General features: G+C 41.1%; 1 protein-coding gene across 10 annotated transcripts in view; it reads left to right on the top strand.

Moving 5' to 3' along the window:
- The window catches only part of rnf44 (ring finger protein 44), a 189,516-nt gene that overhangs the window by 125,594 nt on the left and 42,254 nt on the right, over positions 1-21,668 (top strand). For all 10 annotated transcript variants that reach the window (XM_068043488.1, XM_068043487.1, XM_068043491.1 and 7 more), the window contains one exon: positions 13,667-13,860. In XM_068043488.1, coding sequence (XP_067899589.1) covers positions 13,667-13,860 — 194 coding nt within the window. The remainder of the gene's footprint in view (positions 1-13,666; positions 13,861-21,668) is intronic.

Below are 21,668 nucleotides of genomic sequence, written 5' to 3'. Positions count from 1 at the left end.
GAATGAGGTATGTTCCTAGTGAACGTACTGCAAAGGGCTACCTGCATGCTAAAAATGCGAAGAATTTTCTTGTCATCCGCGACCCTATTTTGGAGGATTGCATTGATATCCTGGCTTTGACCGGAACGTAACTTGTGGGTGGCAAACCCTCGCCTCTAACAGAAGTCTTTTCACCTAGCCACACCTAAATTAGGTTCCCTTTTTGCCGCATTACCACAATAGCCTAATCAGTGTCGCAAATGATAGACTTTGTGATTGGCTGATGCATTATCTATCCTCAAACTCTTTGTAACCTTTGACACCACTCTTCTTCAATGCCTCACTTTGTTGCCCTGCTCAGTGGGATGGCCGTTACTTACCATATATACTCCATCTCGTGTAAATGTCAACCCATGACTTTTGACCAAGAAATCTTGAATTTTTCCTATGTCTCATATAAAAGTCAACCTTAACTTTCAGAGCACAGACAGAACATTCTAATTGTGCACTAGTATAAATACCCAAACGTTCAGCTAGGATCCCCACATTTTGTCAGTATGGCATAAAGGAAGAACAACAAGTGCACAGCGCAGTTTAAGTGGTTGCATTTGCAGAGAAGACAAATAATTGTGCGACAGCAAGAGATTTCAAAGTATCAGATGAATGTCAGAGATTGGAGAAAGCTTTCCACACAGCTTATGAAGATGCCACAGGGGAAAGCATAGCAAGTGGCCGCAATTAGATAGTAAAGTTGCAGAATGGGTCAGTGAGCATTGCCAGAATGGATTCATAGTTTCCTGCACATCCATCCAACTCTATGCCCTGAAAGAAGCAAAGAAGGTATAGCAAATTTCAAGGCCAGCGCTGGATGGTGTACCAGGTTCATGCAGAGACACGTTTTAGTACTTTGCCAAAAGACTAAGATTTCAGAGCGTCTACCTGCTGAACTTGACAACAAGATCACCGAATTCCACAGATTCGTACTCCGACATTGAGAGAAGAATGGCTGGAGTTTGGCTTGCATTGACGACATGGACGAAACTCCCATGAATTTTCATATGCTGGCAAATCAAATCACAATTATGTCTGTCTCCATGGTGGTGGTTATTTTGTTAATACAAGTTGGATAATAAAAACGAGAGAAAACCCCCTCACCCTTTCGACATCAATTGGCCATTTATTTTGTGGACTCAAAATGAGCATGGAATTCAACCCCTCGAAAATATTACTTGTGTAAAATTTAACCCCCGCCACCCCACAAACTTGAGCCTCAAAAAATGGTCTCTGAAATTCGACTTTTATGTGGTATATACTGTACTTCCACTCTTACTCTGGCTACAACTGGATTGATATCTACCACAATGGCTTCTATTCCTGCCCTTACTGTTACCTCTGGAGTCTTCCAAATAGCTGTCCTCTCCTTTATCTACATGATGCAAAATGAGGTCAGAATTAACATGTACATCTGCCTCTCTCCACATTCTCTCTGACTTGAACACTGGTGTCAGGCTGCTCATCTGCAATCTAGTCTTAGATGAACCTCAATGTCATCATCTTTGGACTTGGTATAAGCTCTGTATCCTTGCCAATAAATTTCATCCCGTTCCCCAGCTACTGAGGGGGGTTAAACCAGGCTATCCTAATCTTCACGTCCTAATCAACACCAAGCTGATATACTGACCCCATGTCTTCTCCATTACAAAGACCATCTACTTCCATCTCTGTAACACCATCCATCTCCACCCCTGCCTCAGCCCTTCAGAAGTTAAAATTCATCCATGCCTTTGTCACCTTTTAGCTCTCGCTATTCCAGTGATTTCCTGGCTGACCTCCCATCTTCCACCCTCCATAAACTCCAAATCACTCAAAACTCTGCTGCTTATCTATATCTACCACTAGATCTGTTTACCCATCACCCCTATCCTTGTTGACCAACATTGGTTTCTGGTCCCCCAGTACCTCAAATTTAAAATTCTAATCCTTGTATTTAAGTTCCTTCACCCTTCTCTATTTCTGTGGCCAACAATCACTGCCTCGCCCCCACCACCCCAAAATAAATCTCTTACTCTGCCCTCTTGTGCATTCTCTCTTCATCCCAACATTGACGGTTGTGCCTCCAGCTGCCTGGCCTCGTGCTCTAGAATTCCCTCTGCCCCTCCTCCGCATTCTTGCCTTTGCAGAAATTTATAAATGAGGCAATTTTGAACATTGCAGGTCATAACAATATTATTAGAAATGACTCTTACATTTTTATTCACGCAAGCATCATAAATGAAACTGCACATGAGTTTAGTTTAATGTTACTGACCAGCAACATAATGCACATAAAAACCAGTTAACTACCTATTTTTTTTGGGAGGACGGGGCTGCAGTTATGGTCTCATTCTAAACAGATGCTATATAAATGTAAGCTGTTGGTTTTGTATGAAAACACAAAACAGTAATTTCTGCAAAAGTAGTGGCATTGACCAATGTACAGGAAGGCCATGCCCATGTCATGGAATGTATGTGATTGCGAAAGTGTGCAGATTGCTCCCTGTTCCTGTACAGGCTGAAATCTGTGGTGGAATATGTGAAATCTCATCTGTGCACGTAGATCTTTAGTCCCAACACAGCAAATTTAGAGATGTCGTCGTACTTCATAGCTTTAAAAGTGTTAAATGTTTTGTTTAAAAAGAAAATTACACTGAGCAGTAAAATTAAAAAAAAACTCAGCCTGAGGAAGTGTTTTTTTCTGTAGGTTAAATATAGGAACATGTGCATTGTTAGCTGAACTGACACATAGACAATAAAGACGCAATAAGATTTGCAGTCACTGATATCCTATTAAAATCCAGTTATTGTATTTATTGAAGCTTTGAGGATAAAGGCAGAGTACAGTGAATTCAAGTATTTTGTTTCAGTAAGCAGAACAGTCACTTTTAATGCCTACATACAGTTTCTCCAATGCTTTCCAGTTTAATCCTCTTTTACTTTAGTTTGTGGAAAATTCATAGGTTTCTGTACTGCATTCTTTAATTTGCATAATGCCATCCTTCATGACAACATTGGTAAAGGTTGAGGAAGGAGAGGTATTGATCTTGTGTTAGTGTTCCTTTTTATTTTCTCTCTCTCTTACTCCTCTCTGCTTTCCTTTCTTTTCCCTAATGTTTTCTCTCACTTGCTCTCACCCCTCTTGCGCTCTCAATCTCTCGTGCTCCCGCTCTACTATCACACTATTATTTCTCCAGCACAGCCTCCCCCTCTTTTTCTTTCTTGATTCCGTTCTCTCATTACCAGCAAAGTTTGTATGTTAGCCAGTATGCTTTAATGTGGTGCTATATTACCCTTCCTGTAATGATTTACTACCTCAAATTATTATTACCATTGGTGACAAACCTGCAACTATTAGCATGTTGCTGTAATACTGTTTACCTCAAAATATTCTCTGTCACAACTAGGTTGGATTATTGAGAGAGTGCGTGATTTTCATCGTGCACTTGCATTTGGTATGAACATTTTACTGAAATCCCGGTTACAATACTGGCATGTGCAGTTCGCCTAGGCCTCTGGTTCCTGTAAGACGCACCCCAGCAAAACCGAGACATTTGGACTGTGATAAAAATTGACATGTAATTTCCTCCTTTATTGATGAAACAAATAATCTAGGAAACCACCGAAGGAGGCTATTTGGCCCATCATGCCTGTGCCAACTCTTCGAAACAGCTGTTCATTTAGATCCACTCTGCTGCTGTTTCCCTATAGCCATAAATTTTTTCCCCTTCAAGTATTTATCCAGTTCATTTTTCAGAGTTATTATTGAATTCTCAGGATGGCAGGCTGTTAGTAGTGGGGTGCCACAAGGATCAGTGCTGGGGCCACAGCTGTTCACAATCTGTATTAGTTGTGACAGAGACCAAATGTAATATTTCCAAATTTGCTGCTGATACCAAACTAGGTGGGAATGTAAGTCATGAGGAGGATGCAAGGAGACTTCAAGTGGACTTGGACAGGATAAGTTAGTGGGCATGAACATGGTAGATGGGATATAATGTGAATAAGTGTGACGTTATCCACTTTGGTTGGAAAAACAAGAGTATTTCTTAAATGGTGAGAGGTTGGGAAGTGTTGATGTCCAAAGGGACCTGGGTGTCCTTGTTCATGAGTCAATAAAAGCGCTAGCATGCAGATGCAACAAGCAATTTGGAAGGCAAATGGTACGCTGGCCTTCATCGCAAGGGATTTTGAGTACAGGAGTAACGAAGTCTTGCTGCAATTATGTAGAACCTTGGTGAGACTGTATCTGGAACATTGTGTACAGCTTTGGTCTCCTCATATAAGGAAGGATATACTTGCCATAGAGGGAGTGAAATGGAGGTTCACCAGACTAATCGGGATTGTTTTAGGAGAGATTGAGGAAATTCAGTTTGTATTCTCTAGAGTTTTGAAAAATGAGAGGTGATCTCATTGAAACTTACAAAATTCTTAAAGGGCATGACAGGGTGGATGTAGATAGCATGGTTCCCCTGGCTGGTGAGTCTAGAACTAGGAGACATAGTCTCAGAATAAGGGGTAGGCCATTTAAGACGGAGATGAGGAGGAATTTCTTCCTTCAGAGGGTGGTGAATCTTTGGAATTCTCTACCCCAGAGGGATGTGGAAGCTCAAGCATTGAGCATGTTCAAAACAGAAATCGATGGATATCTAGATACTAATGACATCAAGGGATTCGGGGTTAGCGTGGAAAAGTGGAGTTGAGATAGATAATCAGCCATTATCTAATTGAATGGTGGAGCAGGCTCGACAGGTGAATGGCCGCCTACTCCTGTTCCTATGAACCTGCTTCCAGCGCCCTTTCAGGCAGCGCATTCCAGATCATTTAAAAAAAACTTGCTGCGTAAAGTTTTTTCCCTCATGTCTCCTCTGGTTCTCTTGCCAATTACCTTAGCTCTATGTCCTCTGGTTACTGACTCTTCTGCCACTGGAAACAGTTTCTCATTATTCTATCAAACGCTTCATGGTCTTCAACACTGCTGTCAAATCTCCTGTTAACTTTCTTTGGTCGAAGGAGAACAATGCCAGCTTCTCTTGTCCCTTCACATAAGTTCTGCATCCTGGGTACCATTATAGTAAATCACCCTCTCTTATGGCCTTGACATCCTTTCTGAAGTGTGGTGCCCAGATCTGGCCACAGTACTCCAGCTGGGGCCCAACTCGTACTTATAATGGTTTAGGATAGCTTCCTTGCTTTTGTACTCTGTGCCTTTATTTATATAAAAAAAAAGCATATGGGATCCTTGGTTTTAACAGACATCTCAATTGATCATGCCTCTAAACATTCAGTAAATTTTCAATTGTTAATAGATTTCCACCAAATTTCTGAGTGCTAACTCCTCATCTAACACTGGTTTGGTTTTAACAAATCACCATGGCAGTTCGTTTCTGTGCCCATTTCAGCATGATGTACTACTACATGTTATGTAATGAAAGTTTGAGGTGAGAACAACTTCCAAAAATAGATATTTGTTGTGATAACTGCTGTGCATACATTGCAATTTCAGTGTTGAGAAATTACGCCTGTTCCCATTCTGGGTATCTGGTGTCAACATTGAGCATTTTCAGGTTGCATATCTTGAGTTAGAGTAAATTTATCTATTTGCACTAATATTGTGCCTTAGCCATAACCACAATTGCAGAAGAGCAGACCCTGCTGCACCAGTGGGAATTTTTCATTTTCCACACCAACCATCCTTGAGCTCTGACTTGAATTTGAGTTGACTTTAGTTAGCATATGATTCCTCATACATCTGGTTTGATGAGATGGAAAAGGCTAATAAACTGATTGTAGATACCACTTCAGTTTCCGAATACCAAGGAATAAAGTTGGCACAGGTTGGTTGGGGGGGGAGAGCGTGGGTTTAGCCTTGAGCAGTAATCTGCTGATGGTTTTTGTTTCCCTTGTACAGTGAAGCCAAGTATGGTATAATAACGACACTCTCCACTGATCTATCAATATTTATATATTCTATTTATAATGTAATATTTATATTATAATGTAATAGGAATAAATGTGAACCCCTCCAGCATGATAACCATGTGCGTGTGTGCTACAAGTTGCCCTGCTGTTCGACCTTCAAGATGGTCAAGGGCTTTAATTGATGTACAGACCTACATTTAGGGCATGGGTGACTGTGTGGACATATCTTTTGGCAGGGCAGGGTAGGATGTGACATGAATGAAGTGGTACCCACCAGGATATTGTCCGAACATATACTAAAGCTACAAAAACTACTGGAAGCAGAATCTTTAAGTAGTTAGAGTGACCACTGTGACACTTTATGTCCTGTTGTCAGTGCCTGGCAGACCTGTCACATTTATTTTTCCAAACTTGCCACCTTCGCAAAGATCGAGGGGCCGATGAAAGTATATTTGGAGGGGCCATTGAATGGAATCCTGATACTCATTGGAGCCAAGGCTGTTTCCTCAGATTCTGTTCAAGATTCTCATTCGTGTATCTGATGTTGATGCTAGAATCTTAATGACCAGCATGTCTGTGAAATATTTTTCCTGTAATGATGAATAATACTGTTACAACAGTTGCGTGGCACATCTCACGAGGTGCATATTCATGAAAAGAACATTGTGAATAATTGGAGACACAGTTTCTTCCAAGCCAGTGCATGCTTTCATTCTGCAGCATTACTGTGCAACCCTACTTAGGAATTGAGATGTCACTGTAATAAATTCCTCCCTGTTCCCAAGCAGCACCTGTTTGCAAGTAGCTTGTGTTTATGTGCTGGTCAACAAAATTTGTGATTATACAGTGGAAAGTAATAAAATGAAGACGCTTTCAATGTTTCTTCCAGATCAAAAACTATTCTGTAAATGAGTGTAGCTGACTGTTCAAATAAAACATCTCAAAATCATAAAACATCATTAAAAATGCACATAAAATGGGAAATAATTGTACAGTGACATTGTAAGCTATTTGTGTACTCTGCATGTATGTGTGAACAACTAATACTCTTAATTGAAAGTAGTTTTGGATTCACTTCCTGTTTTATTAAAAGCTAGATAACTTCCATGGTGCAACTTTTAATCGGTCTGGTGTCTTGTACCACTGTACTAACTCCAAGGGTTTGCAATACCTTGTACTGGAGCATGTTAAATTGTAACTAAGCTCAAACTGTGGTGCTAAAACTTACTCAGAAAAATGCAGAGCTCTACCGAGGCTGGGTTTGTTGTGTGTGGCTATGAGGTGGTGACCAATTGTGTTAAGTGGAATGGTAGGACTCTTTAATCCTATATCTGAACCAAAAAAAAAATCACCTTGGAGCTATGTCTGTTTGTGTTACTGAGTAGATGTTAAATAATTGGACCAGTTATTATAAGGACAAAGCTGCGCTAACCCATTTTCAGGCAGGGGTGATCCTTTTTATTTATGCATTCCTTTCTTACTCAAATTAGTCTGAAGCATTGGACCCCAGAGTGTTGCAGACTGCTTAAAGTAGTCAGGTTTGTTCAGTAATTTTTGTAGCCAATTACTCCCATGTACATGCCAGATTCCGCTTTATATAATTAATTATAGCTGTACAGGCTATTAGTCATATAAAAAGTTGATTTGTGATTTTGATGCGTAGGGTGGGATTCTTGTACTGCGTCCTTGAGAGTATTTATTTAAATTGAAGTTGCAAATCAGAAAAATGGACCATTGTATTCAAGTCATCACACATGTATCCCTATTGCTAGGCGAGAGAAATCTCAGGCAGAGGATCCTAGTGGTGTATAGCATTTATATCCACCAGCATCCTATTGGCACAAAACCTGTGCTGGAGAGGGCGAATTTTCTTACAGAATGATGCTTGCAGTTCCAAGTGCACTTTGCAGTGACGTCAGTGTTCTCACTGCAACAATTATCCCATTAGAACAGAGCTGAGCTCAATGTTTACAGTTTTGTAAGAACCAGAGAGGTGCAATTCTATTGTAATAGTCATGGTCAATGGGCTGCATTTTACTTTTGTACATTATGGCCCCAATTTTAACCCAACTCTGAGGAGCTCTCCCCCTCCCCCCCCCCCCCCCCCCATTGACTTCAGCAAAGCTGCTGTTACTCATTTGAGGTCCCTTGAGATGTTTGTGGTTGACGAGTTCTGGGTGTTCAAGCCTCTGAGGGTTCAGTTTCAAACTGTAGCGCTTGAGCTGCTGCCCAAGCAGTCTGCCCAGCTGGCTTTCTTGCATCGTGATTGGTATGTGCTGAGGGCATGACAAGGAAGCAAATGCATTGACATCCTTTGAGTAGGCAACATGTGCTGCTCCCTTTGCTCCACTGCCACTTACACGAGGTTGTGGCTCATCACTTCCATTGAGCTGCAATAGAACAGACAGAAGGTGAGTGACACTTTGCTCGGCTGATCTCTGCAAGGCAGAGCACGAGTTAGAGCTCAGGGTCTGCATGTCAGTTGTTTGGCCACACTCTCCAAGGTTGAGTACACAGTGCTGATGCCATGCAAGAAAGCACCACACAGACAAATCCTCACTCATACTTCCAGCCGTGGTGCTGAATCATTTTGGCAGGCCCTCCAATATTTTATTTATCGGATTTGTGAAGTAAGCAGTTTTCTCATTGCTGGTCTCCTGAAGTCTTAATTTTTGTCCTCAGCTGAACTGGAAGACATCCCCTCCTTCAGGTTATCTGAGCATTTAACATTATTGCTATTTATGGAACCCAGCAAATTGTCTGAAAAATTGACTACATTTCAAAAGTATTTCATTGGCTGTAAGTTGCTTTGGGACATCCAGAGTTTGTGAAAGATGGTATATAAAAGCTTCCTCTGGGATCAGATTGAGTAATGGTGCATCTTCCATTAGGCTGCCCTCCTTGTCTTGATGTGGCACAGGGACATAGACATTTTCAGCACTAGGCCTGGAATGAAAGAAAGGGACAAGTTAGCCTTTGGTGTAAAGGGAGAGCAGAGAGAGATGAGTTGCTAGTGAAAGCAGCTGCAGTTTGTCAGGCAGTGTGTGTAAATTGGGATGGAAGCACGAAGGGCAAAAGAAGATGAGGTGTGAAGAAACCCTACAATATGTTGCCTCCACCATTACCGCTTGCCATGATACTCGCCCTGCCTGTGGTGGCCAGTATATTCTTCCAGAGGGAAAGGATGTGCAATGACATCATTATCCTCCACAACATTCTCTGCAAGAAAGAAAGAAGACTTTGTTAGTGACGGCCTAAGGTGTTTTGAGAATGTACCTGCTGTGGTCAAATAGTGCAGATATTGTGTGCAAAATGTGAGGTGTGGCGAAGTGAGGGTTGTCATAGTATCGTAGAATCGGAAAGTTTACAGCACAGAAAGAGACCACTTGGCCCGTCATGTCTGTGCTGGCCGAAAAAAGATCCACCCAGTCTAGTCCCACCTTCCAGCACTTGGTCTGTAGCCCTGCAGATTTCGGCACTTGAGGTGCATATCCAGACTCCTTTTGAATGAGTTGAGGGTTTCTGCCTCAGCTACCCTTTCGAGCAGTGAGTTCCAGACCTGTCACCCTCTGGGTGAAAAAAATCATTTCCTCATCTCCTCTAATCTTTCTTCCTATCACTTTAAACCAATGCATATTATCATAGAAAGTTTATAGCACAGATAGAAGTAGTGTGAGGAGGTGGAGTGAAATGTTGTATGAGAGTAAAGGAAAATGGAGGATGGAAACATAGGGAATGCTGGAAGAAAGAAGACCAAGCTCCATCTAGTTAGTTTTTTTTATCATCCTGGTAGTCGCATGATTCAGAGATAAAGAAGTTGTTGACCATTGCAATCAATCTCTATCAATTAATCTGCAACAGACCAAGACATGGCACAAGAAAAACCTCTGAGAACTGTAGATCCAAAGTCACCTGTTCCTTCAAAACATGCCAAATGTCATTTTTCAAAATATTTATATACTGTTTCCCAAAATGTTACTTTCTGAAATAAATCTGTCTAACTTGCATTTAGATGAATCAATATTAACTGCTCCAGTCTCCCTACAGATCCTGTTCCATAGATTGACCACTCATTCACTGAAATATTGTTTCCTCAGATTTGTTTTGAGTTTACCCTGTTTCAAACGCAGGCCATGTCCTCTGGTTCTATTGCTCTGGTCTACATGATTGAGTTCTTTTAGAATCCTAAAAACAGAAATCATATCATTCTCTCAGTCTTCTCTATTCCACTGAGAACATGCTCAATTTACAGAATTGCTCCTCATAAACCAATACCTCATTACCTCAGCTATTCTAGTTTCTCTCTTCTGTATCCTTTTAACAGTTGCAATTTTTTTTGCACTGTGGCAACCAAACTGTAACCAGTATTATAATTGCAGTCACACCAATGATTTATAAAGTGCCAGGATTACCAGACTATCTCTGTTCAATATTGATCTTTTAATGCATCCCAACATCTGATTTGCTTTACTCACTGCCACCGAGCATTGCTGCGATAGCTTCAATTTATTAATCATTTCCATGAACATTCATTTTTTTCCAATTAAATAATAGTCCCTTCCTGAATTTTTTGAATAGTGTGGCTGCAAGTGGTGAAGGTTTAAGGAGATAGTTAAGATTCTTACCTTGACAGCTCTGCAGAGGTCATTGAACATCTATTGCCAAGTCCTGGGAGCTAAGCTCCTGGCATTAACCTTCACTGAAACCTCTTCCCACTGGCAACAGGGGTGTTTCTGGATAGCTTTCCACCATCACCCTCCTCCTCTCCCCCGGTGGGGAACAGGATTCTCCTTCTGTTGACAGCCTCCAAAACTGCATCCGAGAACCTGGGACCCTGTCAGTTGCTCTTCTAGCCTTTTAGACCTTTCCCTGCATTTCCTGACCGTCTTTAGCCGAAGTGCACCTTTCCTTTAAGAGGTACTGGTTGCCTTTTAAGTTCCATCAGTTAAACACAATTTCCTGCTGCACACCCGACTCCTTATAATGATCTGACGGCACTAATTTAATGTAGTTTCAGCAACCACGTGAACTGGTGTGTGTAGCCCACCCCATGCCTGCACATTTTCAGATGCGATCACATTTCAAAGCCTGTATATCCCTTGTGTATGTGAGTGTATATATTATATATGGGTTCACTATTTATATTGCTGATAATGTTGAATCTGTCAACAACTCCAGCTGTTTTACTGTGTGTGATGCTGCTATTGAAGATGGCTAATAAGTAGACTTAACTCTAGTATATCCTAATTATGGATAGATTCTGAATTTCAGTCCAAATCTCTCAGACCTTACTCATTCTGATAAAACTTTACAAAGGCTTTAAGAAGACTTATTTCCAGTGATTTCTGTTTTAATTGAGTGTTCTATTGAAAACCTGTGGAAACTTAAATGCTTGCCCCTTGCAGCTTATGCGGCATTATGTAATAGAGTATATCCTCCTGACTGGAACAAAACTGTCCTATTTTTAAAACAGAACTTGTGTATTTTATATGCTGATCTATTTGCCAGTAAATTGTAATATTTTCATAAAGGATATAATTTTGAGCTGTTGTGAATTTAAAGCCTGTCTCCTCTGCCTGTTAACCACAAAAATCTGGATGTGAAACGCATCTGGCCAGATTCAACCCAGTTCCTAGTGACCACAGGTCCACACCAGAGAACTGACCCCACTTGTCAGTCTCACTCAGATAGGCAATGGATTGCCTGTTGGCTGGTGTGGGAAATGTTTTGCAGGTACACAAAGAAGTCCTTTTTTATTGGGGCTGAAGCACATTGTTGGACAGCTTTACTTAATAGGAAATGTTCCATTTTGCAGTGCTTGCACACCTCACTTTGATCAGCAAAATATATAGCTTAAAAAAAAACCTGTATGTTTCTGTCGTGTCATATAAAGTTACTCCTGTATGCAAACCCACCTGCTTCAAGCAATTACTTTTCCACTGAGATGTCAGAGATTCCTGTGTTAGAGGATGTAAAGATGGGTGGATCATGCCATAACCGGAAACCGCCACAGAATTGAGGATTGACAGAAAGTGTCCAGCTTCTGGAAATCAGCAATGTATGTTTGAATTTCTTGATGTGAGCAGTAACTTCCAGGATTGAGTGGTATTCAGGTAGCTGGTGGACTTTTTTTTAAAAACCATAAGTGGTGGAGCCGACTGAAGTTGAGAAAATAGGATTAATTGGCAAATTGGTATTGGATGATGCCAGACTTACTTTTGAAAAGCCTGTCGAAGAAAGAGAACATGAATGCATAGAGGCCAACAGGGTCCACAGAGTAATGAAAATTCTCCAGTATACTTTTCCAGAATCTCAAGCTGAACCGCGAGATGAGCAGGATACAATCTGTAAAATTAATTTTGAGATTCTATACCAGCATGTTTTTCAAAATGTTTACATGTTAAAATGTGCTAGTTACAGTATGGAGAAAAGCTTATTTCAAAATCAGATAGCAGGAATGTATAGTACGAAATCAGCAGATGCCAGCAGCGGTGAAATAAGAACTAACTTTATACTCAGTAAAATAAATGGTAAGCTGAGGCTCAGTACTGCTGCAGTGTCAGGAATTATAGAAAGAAAACAGAAATGAACCTTCTTTTCTGTGATGAAAAATAACTTGGGAAGAGAATTGTACCAGTGACTGGCATGAAGACTGAAGGTAGTTTCAGCAGATTGGAAATTAAAATTTCCATTTCATTGAATTGGAAATGCACATTCTGAAATTTCCCTCTTTTAGTGCACATTTCAATCAAATTGCATACATTAAAAAAAGATACGCCGTGGCTATATATAAATTCCTGCTTCCTCTCCCTATATCACTGCTTGCACTATATGGTGACTTGCAGCTGCTTAATTGAAATCACCCTTTCACTGAAATATTTCAGTTGATTAAAATCGAAAGAGTGGAGTTTCTTTAGGCCTTGTTTTTACATTGAAACAGTGGAAAATTATATCTTCATTTCGATTATCCAAATTGCAGAACCATACATTGACAAATAATTATCTTTCTATTACTATAAGTGCATTCCCAAGTGCTACCAAGCTCCTTGCTCATTCTTAAGCTCTAGCCACCTATTTCTTTCCACAACAAGTTCCCATCTCTTCCCCAATCCCCTCTTCCTGTTCCTTGCGTCCTTGAGCCAAGCTCCCCAGTTTCTCTCCCACCTTTTGTACGTGGCAGCATTTTGCACTGTGATTGTAACTCCGCAAATTTCAGACATTTTTGACAAAGAAGATTTTCCTATTGCTGCTTCTGTTACTGAAAAGACTTACTCCAATTGAAGTGCTTTTGACATCTCACTCCACCTGTTACTAATTCTGGTTCGAAAACCTAATTTAATTTTGAGTGGAAAAGTGCCAAATGATTAAATCACAGGAATCTGTGGCTCAGTCTGAATTCCATTCCCCATCCTGTAGAATGCTGACTTGTCCTGGCATCTTAGATTTACTCTTGTATGCAAGTTACACAAAGGCAAGACAATGGTTCAAGCACATCTTTCATTTACCTGAAGTAGAATGTGTTGTGGCGCCAGATATTCTGTGTTTTTAAATTGCTTTTTAATGTAGGTGGCTGATTTCTTTAATTCTGTAATGTCATGGTCAGAATTCACCACCAGTGAAAACTTCTCTTCAATTCATGTTGCTGTTTAAATCGCCTTTCCTGCCCATGTCTGTCTTAAAAGCATCAGTAGTGCTTAGATTACATCTGTTCTTCTTGCATTGGGCTTTGCAGAGTGACGACAGTCCCAGTCCAAAACGCCGGCGTCTCTCTCATTCTGTCCTTGAGATCCAGAGTGCATCTCCTCCCCAGACGCCACCAATGCGACCATGGGAAATAACAGTGAATAGGCGGCCTCCCTCAGCCCCTTTCAACCAGCGACGATTCTCAGGGGAACGGTGCAACACACCAGCACATCACAGGAGAAGGTGAGTGCCATATTGGAGGTAGACATCCAGCTTCTTGAGGCAGTTTGCTGCAGGCCTGGCTAGTAGTGGGAAACTAAGTTGATAGGAATGATATTTTCTATCCATGTTCAAATATGAGAGCGCTAAATTTCTCCTCCACTTTTTACTGGCAAGATCCTCGGAAGATATGTTTCTTTCTAAAATTTGCTATCTTGGTTTGATGAATTATGACATGTAGCTGAGGATCTTGCTTTCAGTGATTGCTGTGTTCTATTTTACATTGGGTACAACATTACTGTTTCAAAATAGTGGGTCCTTGAAATATGTCCTTAGTTGCAAGAAATTCAAATGTAATTGAATAAAATCTAAAATTGGCTCATAGGTATTTATTTGCTCCATTGATTTGTGGCATTTCGTAGTAATGCTTTGTGAAGAAGCCTATCCTTCCAAATCTCTCCAGTTTGCATACCGTGACTCAAACTATCTGCCTTATATGTCCTTTCCTAACAGGAATAAATTTTTTTAAATCTGCTATGGTTTTCTGTTCTACCATCACATTTTTAAACTTTCTACAAATCAATCACTGACTTCTTTTGATACTCTTTAAATGGTGTCCCGTAGTCCTCAAGTCCTGTGCCTGACAGAATTTGCCTGGAGCCAACTTTTCCAATTCGTGAAAATTTAAAATGATCAAGTACCCTTTCACTCTTAAGTCTCAACTTAGCCCTCTACGTTCACGAATCAGTTTCATGATCCTCCTCAGAATACCTTCAATAATGCTACATCTTTCCTGTAAGATGGGAACCAAAACTGAATGCAGACTTCTAAATGCAGCCTCGCCAACTTCAATATTACCTCCTTAAACTTGTAAGTCACACTCTCAGCTGTGTAACTCAGCATTTATTTGCTTTTTTCACTATGATCTATATAATAAATCACAACTGTCAGCTTTAATGGCGATCCATATTTTCCTACCCTATTATCTCGACGTTTCCATTCAATAAGTAATCTATATTCTTGTTTCTTCTATCTAACTTCATAGCACACACTCATACATGTTGAGCTCCATCTGCCATGTTTTTGGATTTTCACACATTGGTTAGGCACTGCACCCGGTTTGATGTCATCCACAAATTTAGTCACTTAGGACAATGTTGCATCCTTTTAAGTCATTTACAAAAAAAAAATAAAAATCACAATGGTCCAAACACCAATCCGTGGGAATCCACTGGCAACTGTTCCCCACCTATATATCTTTCAGTCATGCGTCAGTCCAACCAAATACATTGCCATCAACTCTATAGGCACACGCTCTGTGAATCAATCTATTATGTAGATAAGTGTTAAATTTCTTGCTGGATTCAGATTGATAACCTCTACTTCTATCTGTAACTTCTTCAGTGAATTACAGTAAATTGTTGAAATACAATCTCTTCCTTCTGAGGGGATCTCTAGTCAGATGATCCCATATGATATTCGTCATGAAAATCTCACACTTACTGCATAATGGTGTTAATTTGAGGGTTCATCTTTGCCCTTTTTTAAAGATGGGTTATATTTGCTAGTTCTATTTCTTTCTGATAACTGTTTTCAATGAGTTTGGAAGATGTAAGTATGGGAATTCATGATCTCCTGAGCCAACTCCATCAGCACGGAGCTTTGTTTACCTTCAGCTTTCTACCCCTTTTTAATATGCCTTCCCTGAGGGCCAGAGGGCTTCCAATCTGCTCTTTACTTTATACCTCTCAATATCAGTGTCGCCTTCGCCCCTTTCCCCGCCCCGCAACGCATATCATCTCATGATAAAAACACTTTCCTGTTCCAAGACATCGCCACCCCTACCACCACCACCCTTAAATGGAGCATATCATCTGTTCTTTACTGAAGAAATGCTGCTTTGTAAGAGGTGTGCCATCTTCCAGATGAGATGTTAAATCGAGGCTTTGTCTGTTTAGGTAGTCATAAAAGATCTCATGGCACTATTTAAAGAAAGCAGCGGAGATTTGCTGGTATCTGGGCCAACATTCACCTCTCAACCAAAACGACAAAATCAGGTCAATGGTCATTATTCTTGTTGACACTTTGTGCGACCTTGCTGTGTAAAATTAGCTGCCACATTTGTCTACGTGACAGCAACTACACTTCATTTAATTTATTTGCTGTGAAGCACTTTGTAATATCCTGAGGATGTGAAAGGTGCTACATAAATGCAAGTTCTTTTGCATTTGATATTTAAATGAACGCTGTATTTTTTACTATATTTCTCTCCTTCCCTACTTGAGTATCATCAGTTCCGTAGCCTTCTCGTACCACAGAACTGTGTTGGAATCTTATATAAATGACACTCCGCTACCAGCTGCAATATATAATTTTTATGCCATGCATGATGTGGACCAACCTTATCATCTACTTCCAGCAGGAGCGCATCTCTAGAATTTTTTAATATTCCTTTACCTGTGACTTTCAGATGCCATGTCGATATCTTAATTTTCTATGCAGAGGTTCATTGTAAAGCAGGAGCTGGAGGCTACAAGTGCTCGCGTCTTCTTGATCCACAATTCCAAAAGTTGTACACTGATGCTATTCTACACAATACTAATCAGCTGCTTGACTGGTCCCTTTCTGGAAAATAAAAATAAATGTCCATTTCCTAGCAAGCAAGTGCAAAGTTACAATCACATTTTGAACAGGGGAAACAACCCAATCCTCAGCTATCCACCGATATGCATGTACATATAGTTCCATCTCCATTTCAGCGCTCATTCCTCTCTGCTGAATTCATTGTCCTCCTGTCCTCTCTAAACCTATCCTTGCATGTAAGCTCTCCTATTCGTATTCCCCTTGACCTCACCATCTCCTGTGGTATTGCTACTTGATGGGCTTGATTACCAAGAAGGCAATCTCTAGTCACCCCCTATATTCCTCACTACCCATATAGCCTTACCTCCTTCAGCCTCACTTTCTTTGTGTCTGCACTGGAAAAAGATCTTGCACTCTTGTTCTCCATAGCCTTTAACCCTCTGTTTGCCATGATACCATTGCAGTTGTGAATTTGCTCAATCATTCCTCACCTCCATGTTTTTCTGCCTTGTTCCCAGCAAAACCTGTCTCCTATCCCAGTTGTTTTCCTGACGCTGTTCCATCTTTATTCCCTTGAATCCACGAGGCACAAACTTGTGTACCTGGTGCATAGCTGCCTTAGCCAACCATTGCTAGATTTGACATGACCACGTCGAACTCTACCAGGCTTCACTCTCCTCTGCCAAAATGGCTCAGTGCTGTAGAATTGTTCTTAAGGGCTGCTTTTGTCCACTACCAACTGTCTCTATTAACCCCTCTCTCCTGTCCCCTACTCCCTGCACACTCACCTCTAATAACAAATGCAAGAGGAGTTTGTTGACTTCTTTGTTTCCAAGACAGAGATCAAACATTCAGCAAGCAGTTTAAAAGAGCATCAGGGAGGAGAGAAAGAGAGGGACCAGCGAGCACATCAAATGGGCAGTGGCAGGAAGGAGAGAGAGAGCGCGAGTGGGATCAGCGAGCAGCTTAAAAGAGCAGCAGCTGCGCGAAGCAGAGAGAGAGACCAGCGAGCAGTTTAAAAGAGCAGCTGCTGGAAGGAGGGAGAGAGAGTGGGACCAACGAGCAGTTTAAAAGAGCTATCCAGTGAAGCCTAGGTTAGCAGAGTGGACCGACCTCGTTCTGAGGAGTAAAAAAAATTGGTGATGTCACAGGAAAACAGGTAGTTGATTGGTGAGTTGTTTTATTGTTTATCTTTCAAAACTCTGGTAATTAGATAAGGAGGCCCAAAAGAAAGAAGAAAGAGTAAAGTTTAATAGATTGACTGGTGAATATTTCCTGTTAATTAAGTAATTAATGAGTTATTTAAAACTCAATCAGGATGGCAGGGCAGGTGATGTGTTGCAGCTGCAGTATGTGGGAGCTGTTGGACACCAGTGTAATCCATGGCAAACATGTCTGCAGTAAGTGTCTGCACCTCGAGGAGCTTAGGCTCAGTCACTGAACTGGAGGCTGAGCTACAGACACTGCGATGCATCAGGGAGGGGGAAAGTTACTTATACACTTCGTTCCAGAAGGCAGTCACACCCCTTAGGATAGGGTCTTCTGATTTGGTCAGGGACAGGAGGGTGTGACTGCAAGTGAGGGGATGGAGGAGGCTCAGCCCTTGCAATTGTCCAACAGGTTTGAGGTTCTTTCAGCTTGTATGGATGAGAGTGGAGGCTGCAGGGTGGATGAGCAACCTGACCATGGCACCATGGTACAAGAAGCTATTCAAGCGGGGGGAGTAAATAGAATGTAGTGGTAGTAGGGGACAGTATAGTGAGGGGGATTGGCACTTTTCTCTGCAACCAACAGTGAGAGTCCAGAAGGCTGTGTTTCAGGAGACCTGCTCAGGGCTGGAGAGGAACTTGCAGTGGGAGGGGCAGAATCCAGTTGTCATGGTTCACGTGGGTATCAATGACAAAGTTAGGATTAGGAAAGAGGTTCTGCATAGGAAGTATGAGCAGTTAGGGACTGAATTAAAAAGCAGAACCTCAAAGGTAATAATTTCTGGGTTATTACCTGAGCCACGAGCAAATTGGCATAGGGTAAATAAGATTAGACAGTTAAATGCGTGGGTCAAAGATTGGTGTGGGAGTAATGGGTTTCAATTCAAGGGGCATTGGCATCAGTACTGGGGAAAATGGGAGCTTTACCATTGGGATGGACCTGAACTATGCTGGGACCGGTGTTTTTGAGTCAAATAGCTAGGACAGTAGAGAGGGCTTTAAACTAAATAGTAGGGGTAAGGGAACAAGTGAGGAAAGATGTGATAATTTAAAGAGAGAGGAGAAGGCAAGAGAGCAATAATCAGGGTGTGACAGGAAGGGACGGTGCGGTACAAACTCAAGGGTGAGCCAGCAGTTAAGACGAGAGGTTGTGAACAGAGTTGGGAGAGATGAGATTTAGAAATCGAAAGAGAATGGCTAGGGTATCGGAACAGTATAGCATTGTGGGTAAAGACCAGCAGAATGGGACAGGAAGGGACAGACAGTTTAAAAGAAATTGTACATCAGCAAATAAGATCATTGAAGGGAATAGAAACAAAAATGAAATTTAAGTTTCTATATCTGAATGCGCGAAGCATCTGTAATAAGATAGGTGAACAAATAGAGGTCCGTGATTTAGATCTAATCACCATTATAGAGACATGGTTACATGGTGATCAAGGTTGGAAAATAAATATTCCAGTGTACACAATATTTTAGAAAGACAGACAGAATAGCAAAGGAGGAGGGGTAGCATTGATGGTAAGGAATGACATAAGGGCATTTAGTGAGAAAGGATCTGGCCTCAAGAGCATGAAGTAGAATCAGTATGGGAGAAAATAACGAATAGCAAGAATCAGAAAACACTGGTGGGAGAGAAGTTTATAGGCTGCCAACAGTTATTCCGTTGGACGGAGCATTAAACAATAAATTATTGGAGCTAGTAACAAAAGTGTATTAAATGTGGGGGATTTTAATCATTTTATAGATTGGAACAATGAAATTGGCAGGAAAATTCTAGAAGATGAGTTGATACAATGTTTTCGGGACAGTTTCTTGGAGCAATACATTGTGGAACCAATTAGGGATAAAGCTGTCTTAGATCTGGTATTGTGTAATAAAGCAGGGTTAATAAGCAATGTCATAGTAAAAGATCCATTGGGAAATAGTGATCATAATACCATTGAATTCCATGTTAAGTTTGAAAGTGACATAATCACAAACAAGAATCTTAAACTTAAAGTCAATTATGTAGGGATGAGGGGTGAACTTGCTAAGGTAAATAGACTGAATGGTATGGCAGTAAATGATAAGTGGGAAACCTTTTTAAAAAAAACATTCAAAATGTTCAACAAAAATACATGCCTTTGAAAAACAAAATTTCAGCAAGAAAGACCCATCCGTGGTTCACTCAGGAAGTTAAAGCTAGTATTAGATTAATAGAAAAGGCTTACAATGTTGCAAAAAAAGAGTAGCAAGTATGATGATTGGAAGTGATTTAGAAACCAGCAAAGGGCCACCAAAATGTTGATTTTAAAAAAGGATAAAATGGAATGAGTAAACTAGCCAGTAACATAAAAGAAGATTGTAAGAGCTTTTAAGGAAGAGAGAAGCTAAAGTAAATGTTGGTCCTTGAGAAGCAGAGACAGGAGAAATTATCATGGGGAATATGGAAATGGCAGAGGCATTGAACAAATACTTTGTGTCTGTCTTCACAGTGGAAGACACTTTATTTCAAGGGGATTGGAGTACAGGAATAAGAAGTATTGCTACAACTGTAAAGGGTTTTGGTGAGATCACCTCTGGAGTACTGTGTGCAGTTTTGGTCTCCACATTTAAGAAAGGACATACTTACATTGGAGGCAGTGCAGCGAAGATTCACTAGATTGGTCCCTGGGATGAGGGGGTTATCCTGTGATAGATTAAGTAAATTGGGCCTGTATTCTCTGGAGTTTAGAAGAATGAGAGGTGATCTCATTGAAACATATAAGATTCTAAAGGGGCTGGATATGGTAGACACTGAGAGATTATTTCTGCTGGTCAAGGAATCTAAAACCCAGGGACATGGTCTCAGGATAAGGGGCTGATCGTTTAGGACTGAGATGAGGAGAAATTACTTCACTCAAAGAACAAAGAAAGAAGAACAAAGAAAAATTACAGCACAGGAACAGGCCCTTCGGCCCTCCAAGCCTGCGCCGATCCAGATCCTCTATCTAAACATGACACCTATTTTCTAAGGGTCTGAATCTCTTTGCTTCCTGCGCATTCATGTATCTGTCTAGATACATCTTAAAAGACGCTATCGTGCCCGCGTCTACCACCTCCGCTGGCAATGCGTTCCAGGCACCCACCACCCTCTGCGTAAAGAACTTTCCACGCATATCCCCCCTAAACTTTTCCCCTCTCACTTTGAACTCGTGACCCCTAGTAATTGAATCCCCCACTCTGGGGGAAAAATCTTCTTGCTATCCACCCTGTCTATACCTCTCATGATTTTGTACACCTCAATCAGGTCCCCCTTCAACCTCCATCTTTCTAATGAAAATAATCCTAATCTACTCAACCTCTCTTCATAGCTAGCGCCCTCCATACCAGGCAACATCCTGGTGAACCTCCTCTGCACCCTCTCCAAAGCATCTACATCCTTTTGGTAATGTGGCGACAAGAACTGCACGCCGTATTCCAAATGTGGCCGAACCAAAGTCTTATACAACTGTAACATGACCTGCCAACTCTTGTACTCAATACCCCGTCCGATGAAGGAAAGCATGCCGTACGCCTTCTTGACCACTCTATTGACCTGCGTTGCCACCTTCAGGGAACAATGGACCTGAACACCCAAATCTCTCTGTACATCAATTTTCCCCAGGACTTTTCCATTTACTGTATAGTTCACTCTTGAATTGGATCTTCCAAAATGCATCACCTCGCATTTGCCCTGATTGAACTCCATCTGCCATTTCTCTGCCCAACTCTCCAATCTATCTATATTCTGCTGTATTCTCTGACAGTCCCCTTCACTATCTGCTACTCCACCAATCTTAGTGTTGTCTGCAAACTTGCTAATCAGACCACCTATACTTTGCTCCAAATCATTTATGTATATCACAAACAACAGTGGTCCCAGCACGGATCCCTGTGGAACACCACTGGTCACACGTCTCCATTTTGAGAAACTCCCTTCCACTGCTACTCTCTGTCTCCTGTTGCCCAGCCAGTTCTTTATCCATCTAGCTAGTACACCCTAGACCCCATGCGACTTCACTTTCTCCATCAGCCTAC

The sequence above is a fragment of the Heterodontus francisci genome, chromosome 12 (genome assembly GCF_036365525.1).
Source record: "Heterodontus francisci isolate sHetFra1 chromosome 12, sHetFra1.hap1, whole genome shotgun sequence".
Classification (NCBI taxonomy): Eukaryota; Metazoa; Chordata; class Chondrichthyes; order Heterodontiformes; family Heterodontidae; genus Heterodontus; species Heterodontus francisci.
Note: the sequence above shows the minus strand (reverse complement) of the source record. Positions and strands in the feature narration are given on the sequence as shown.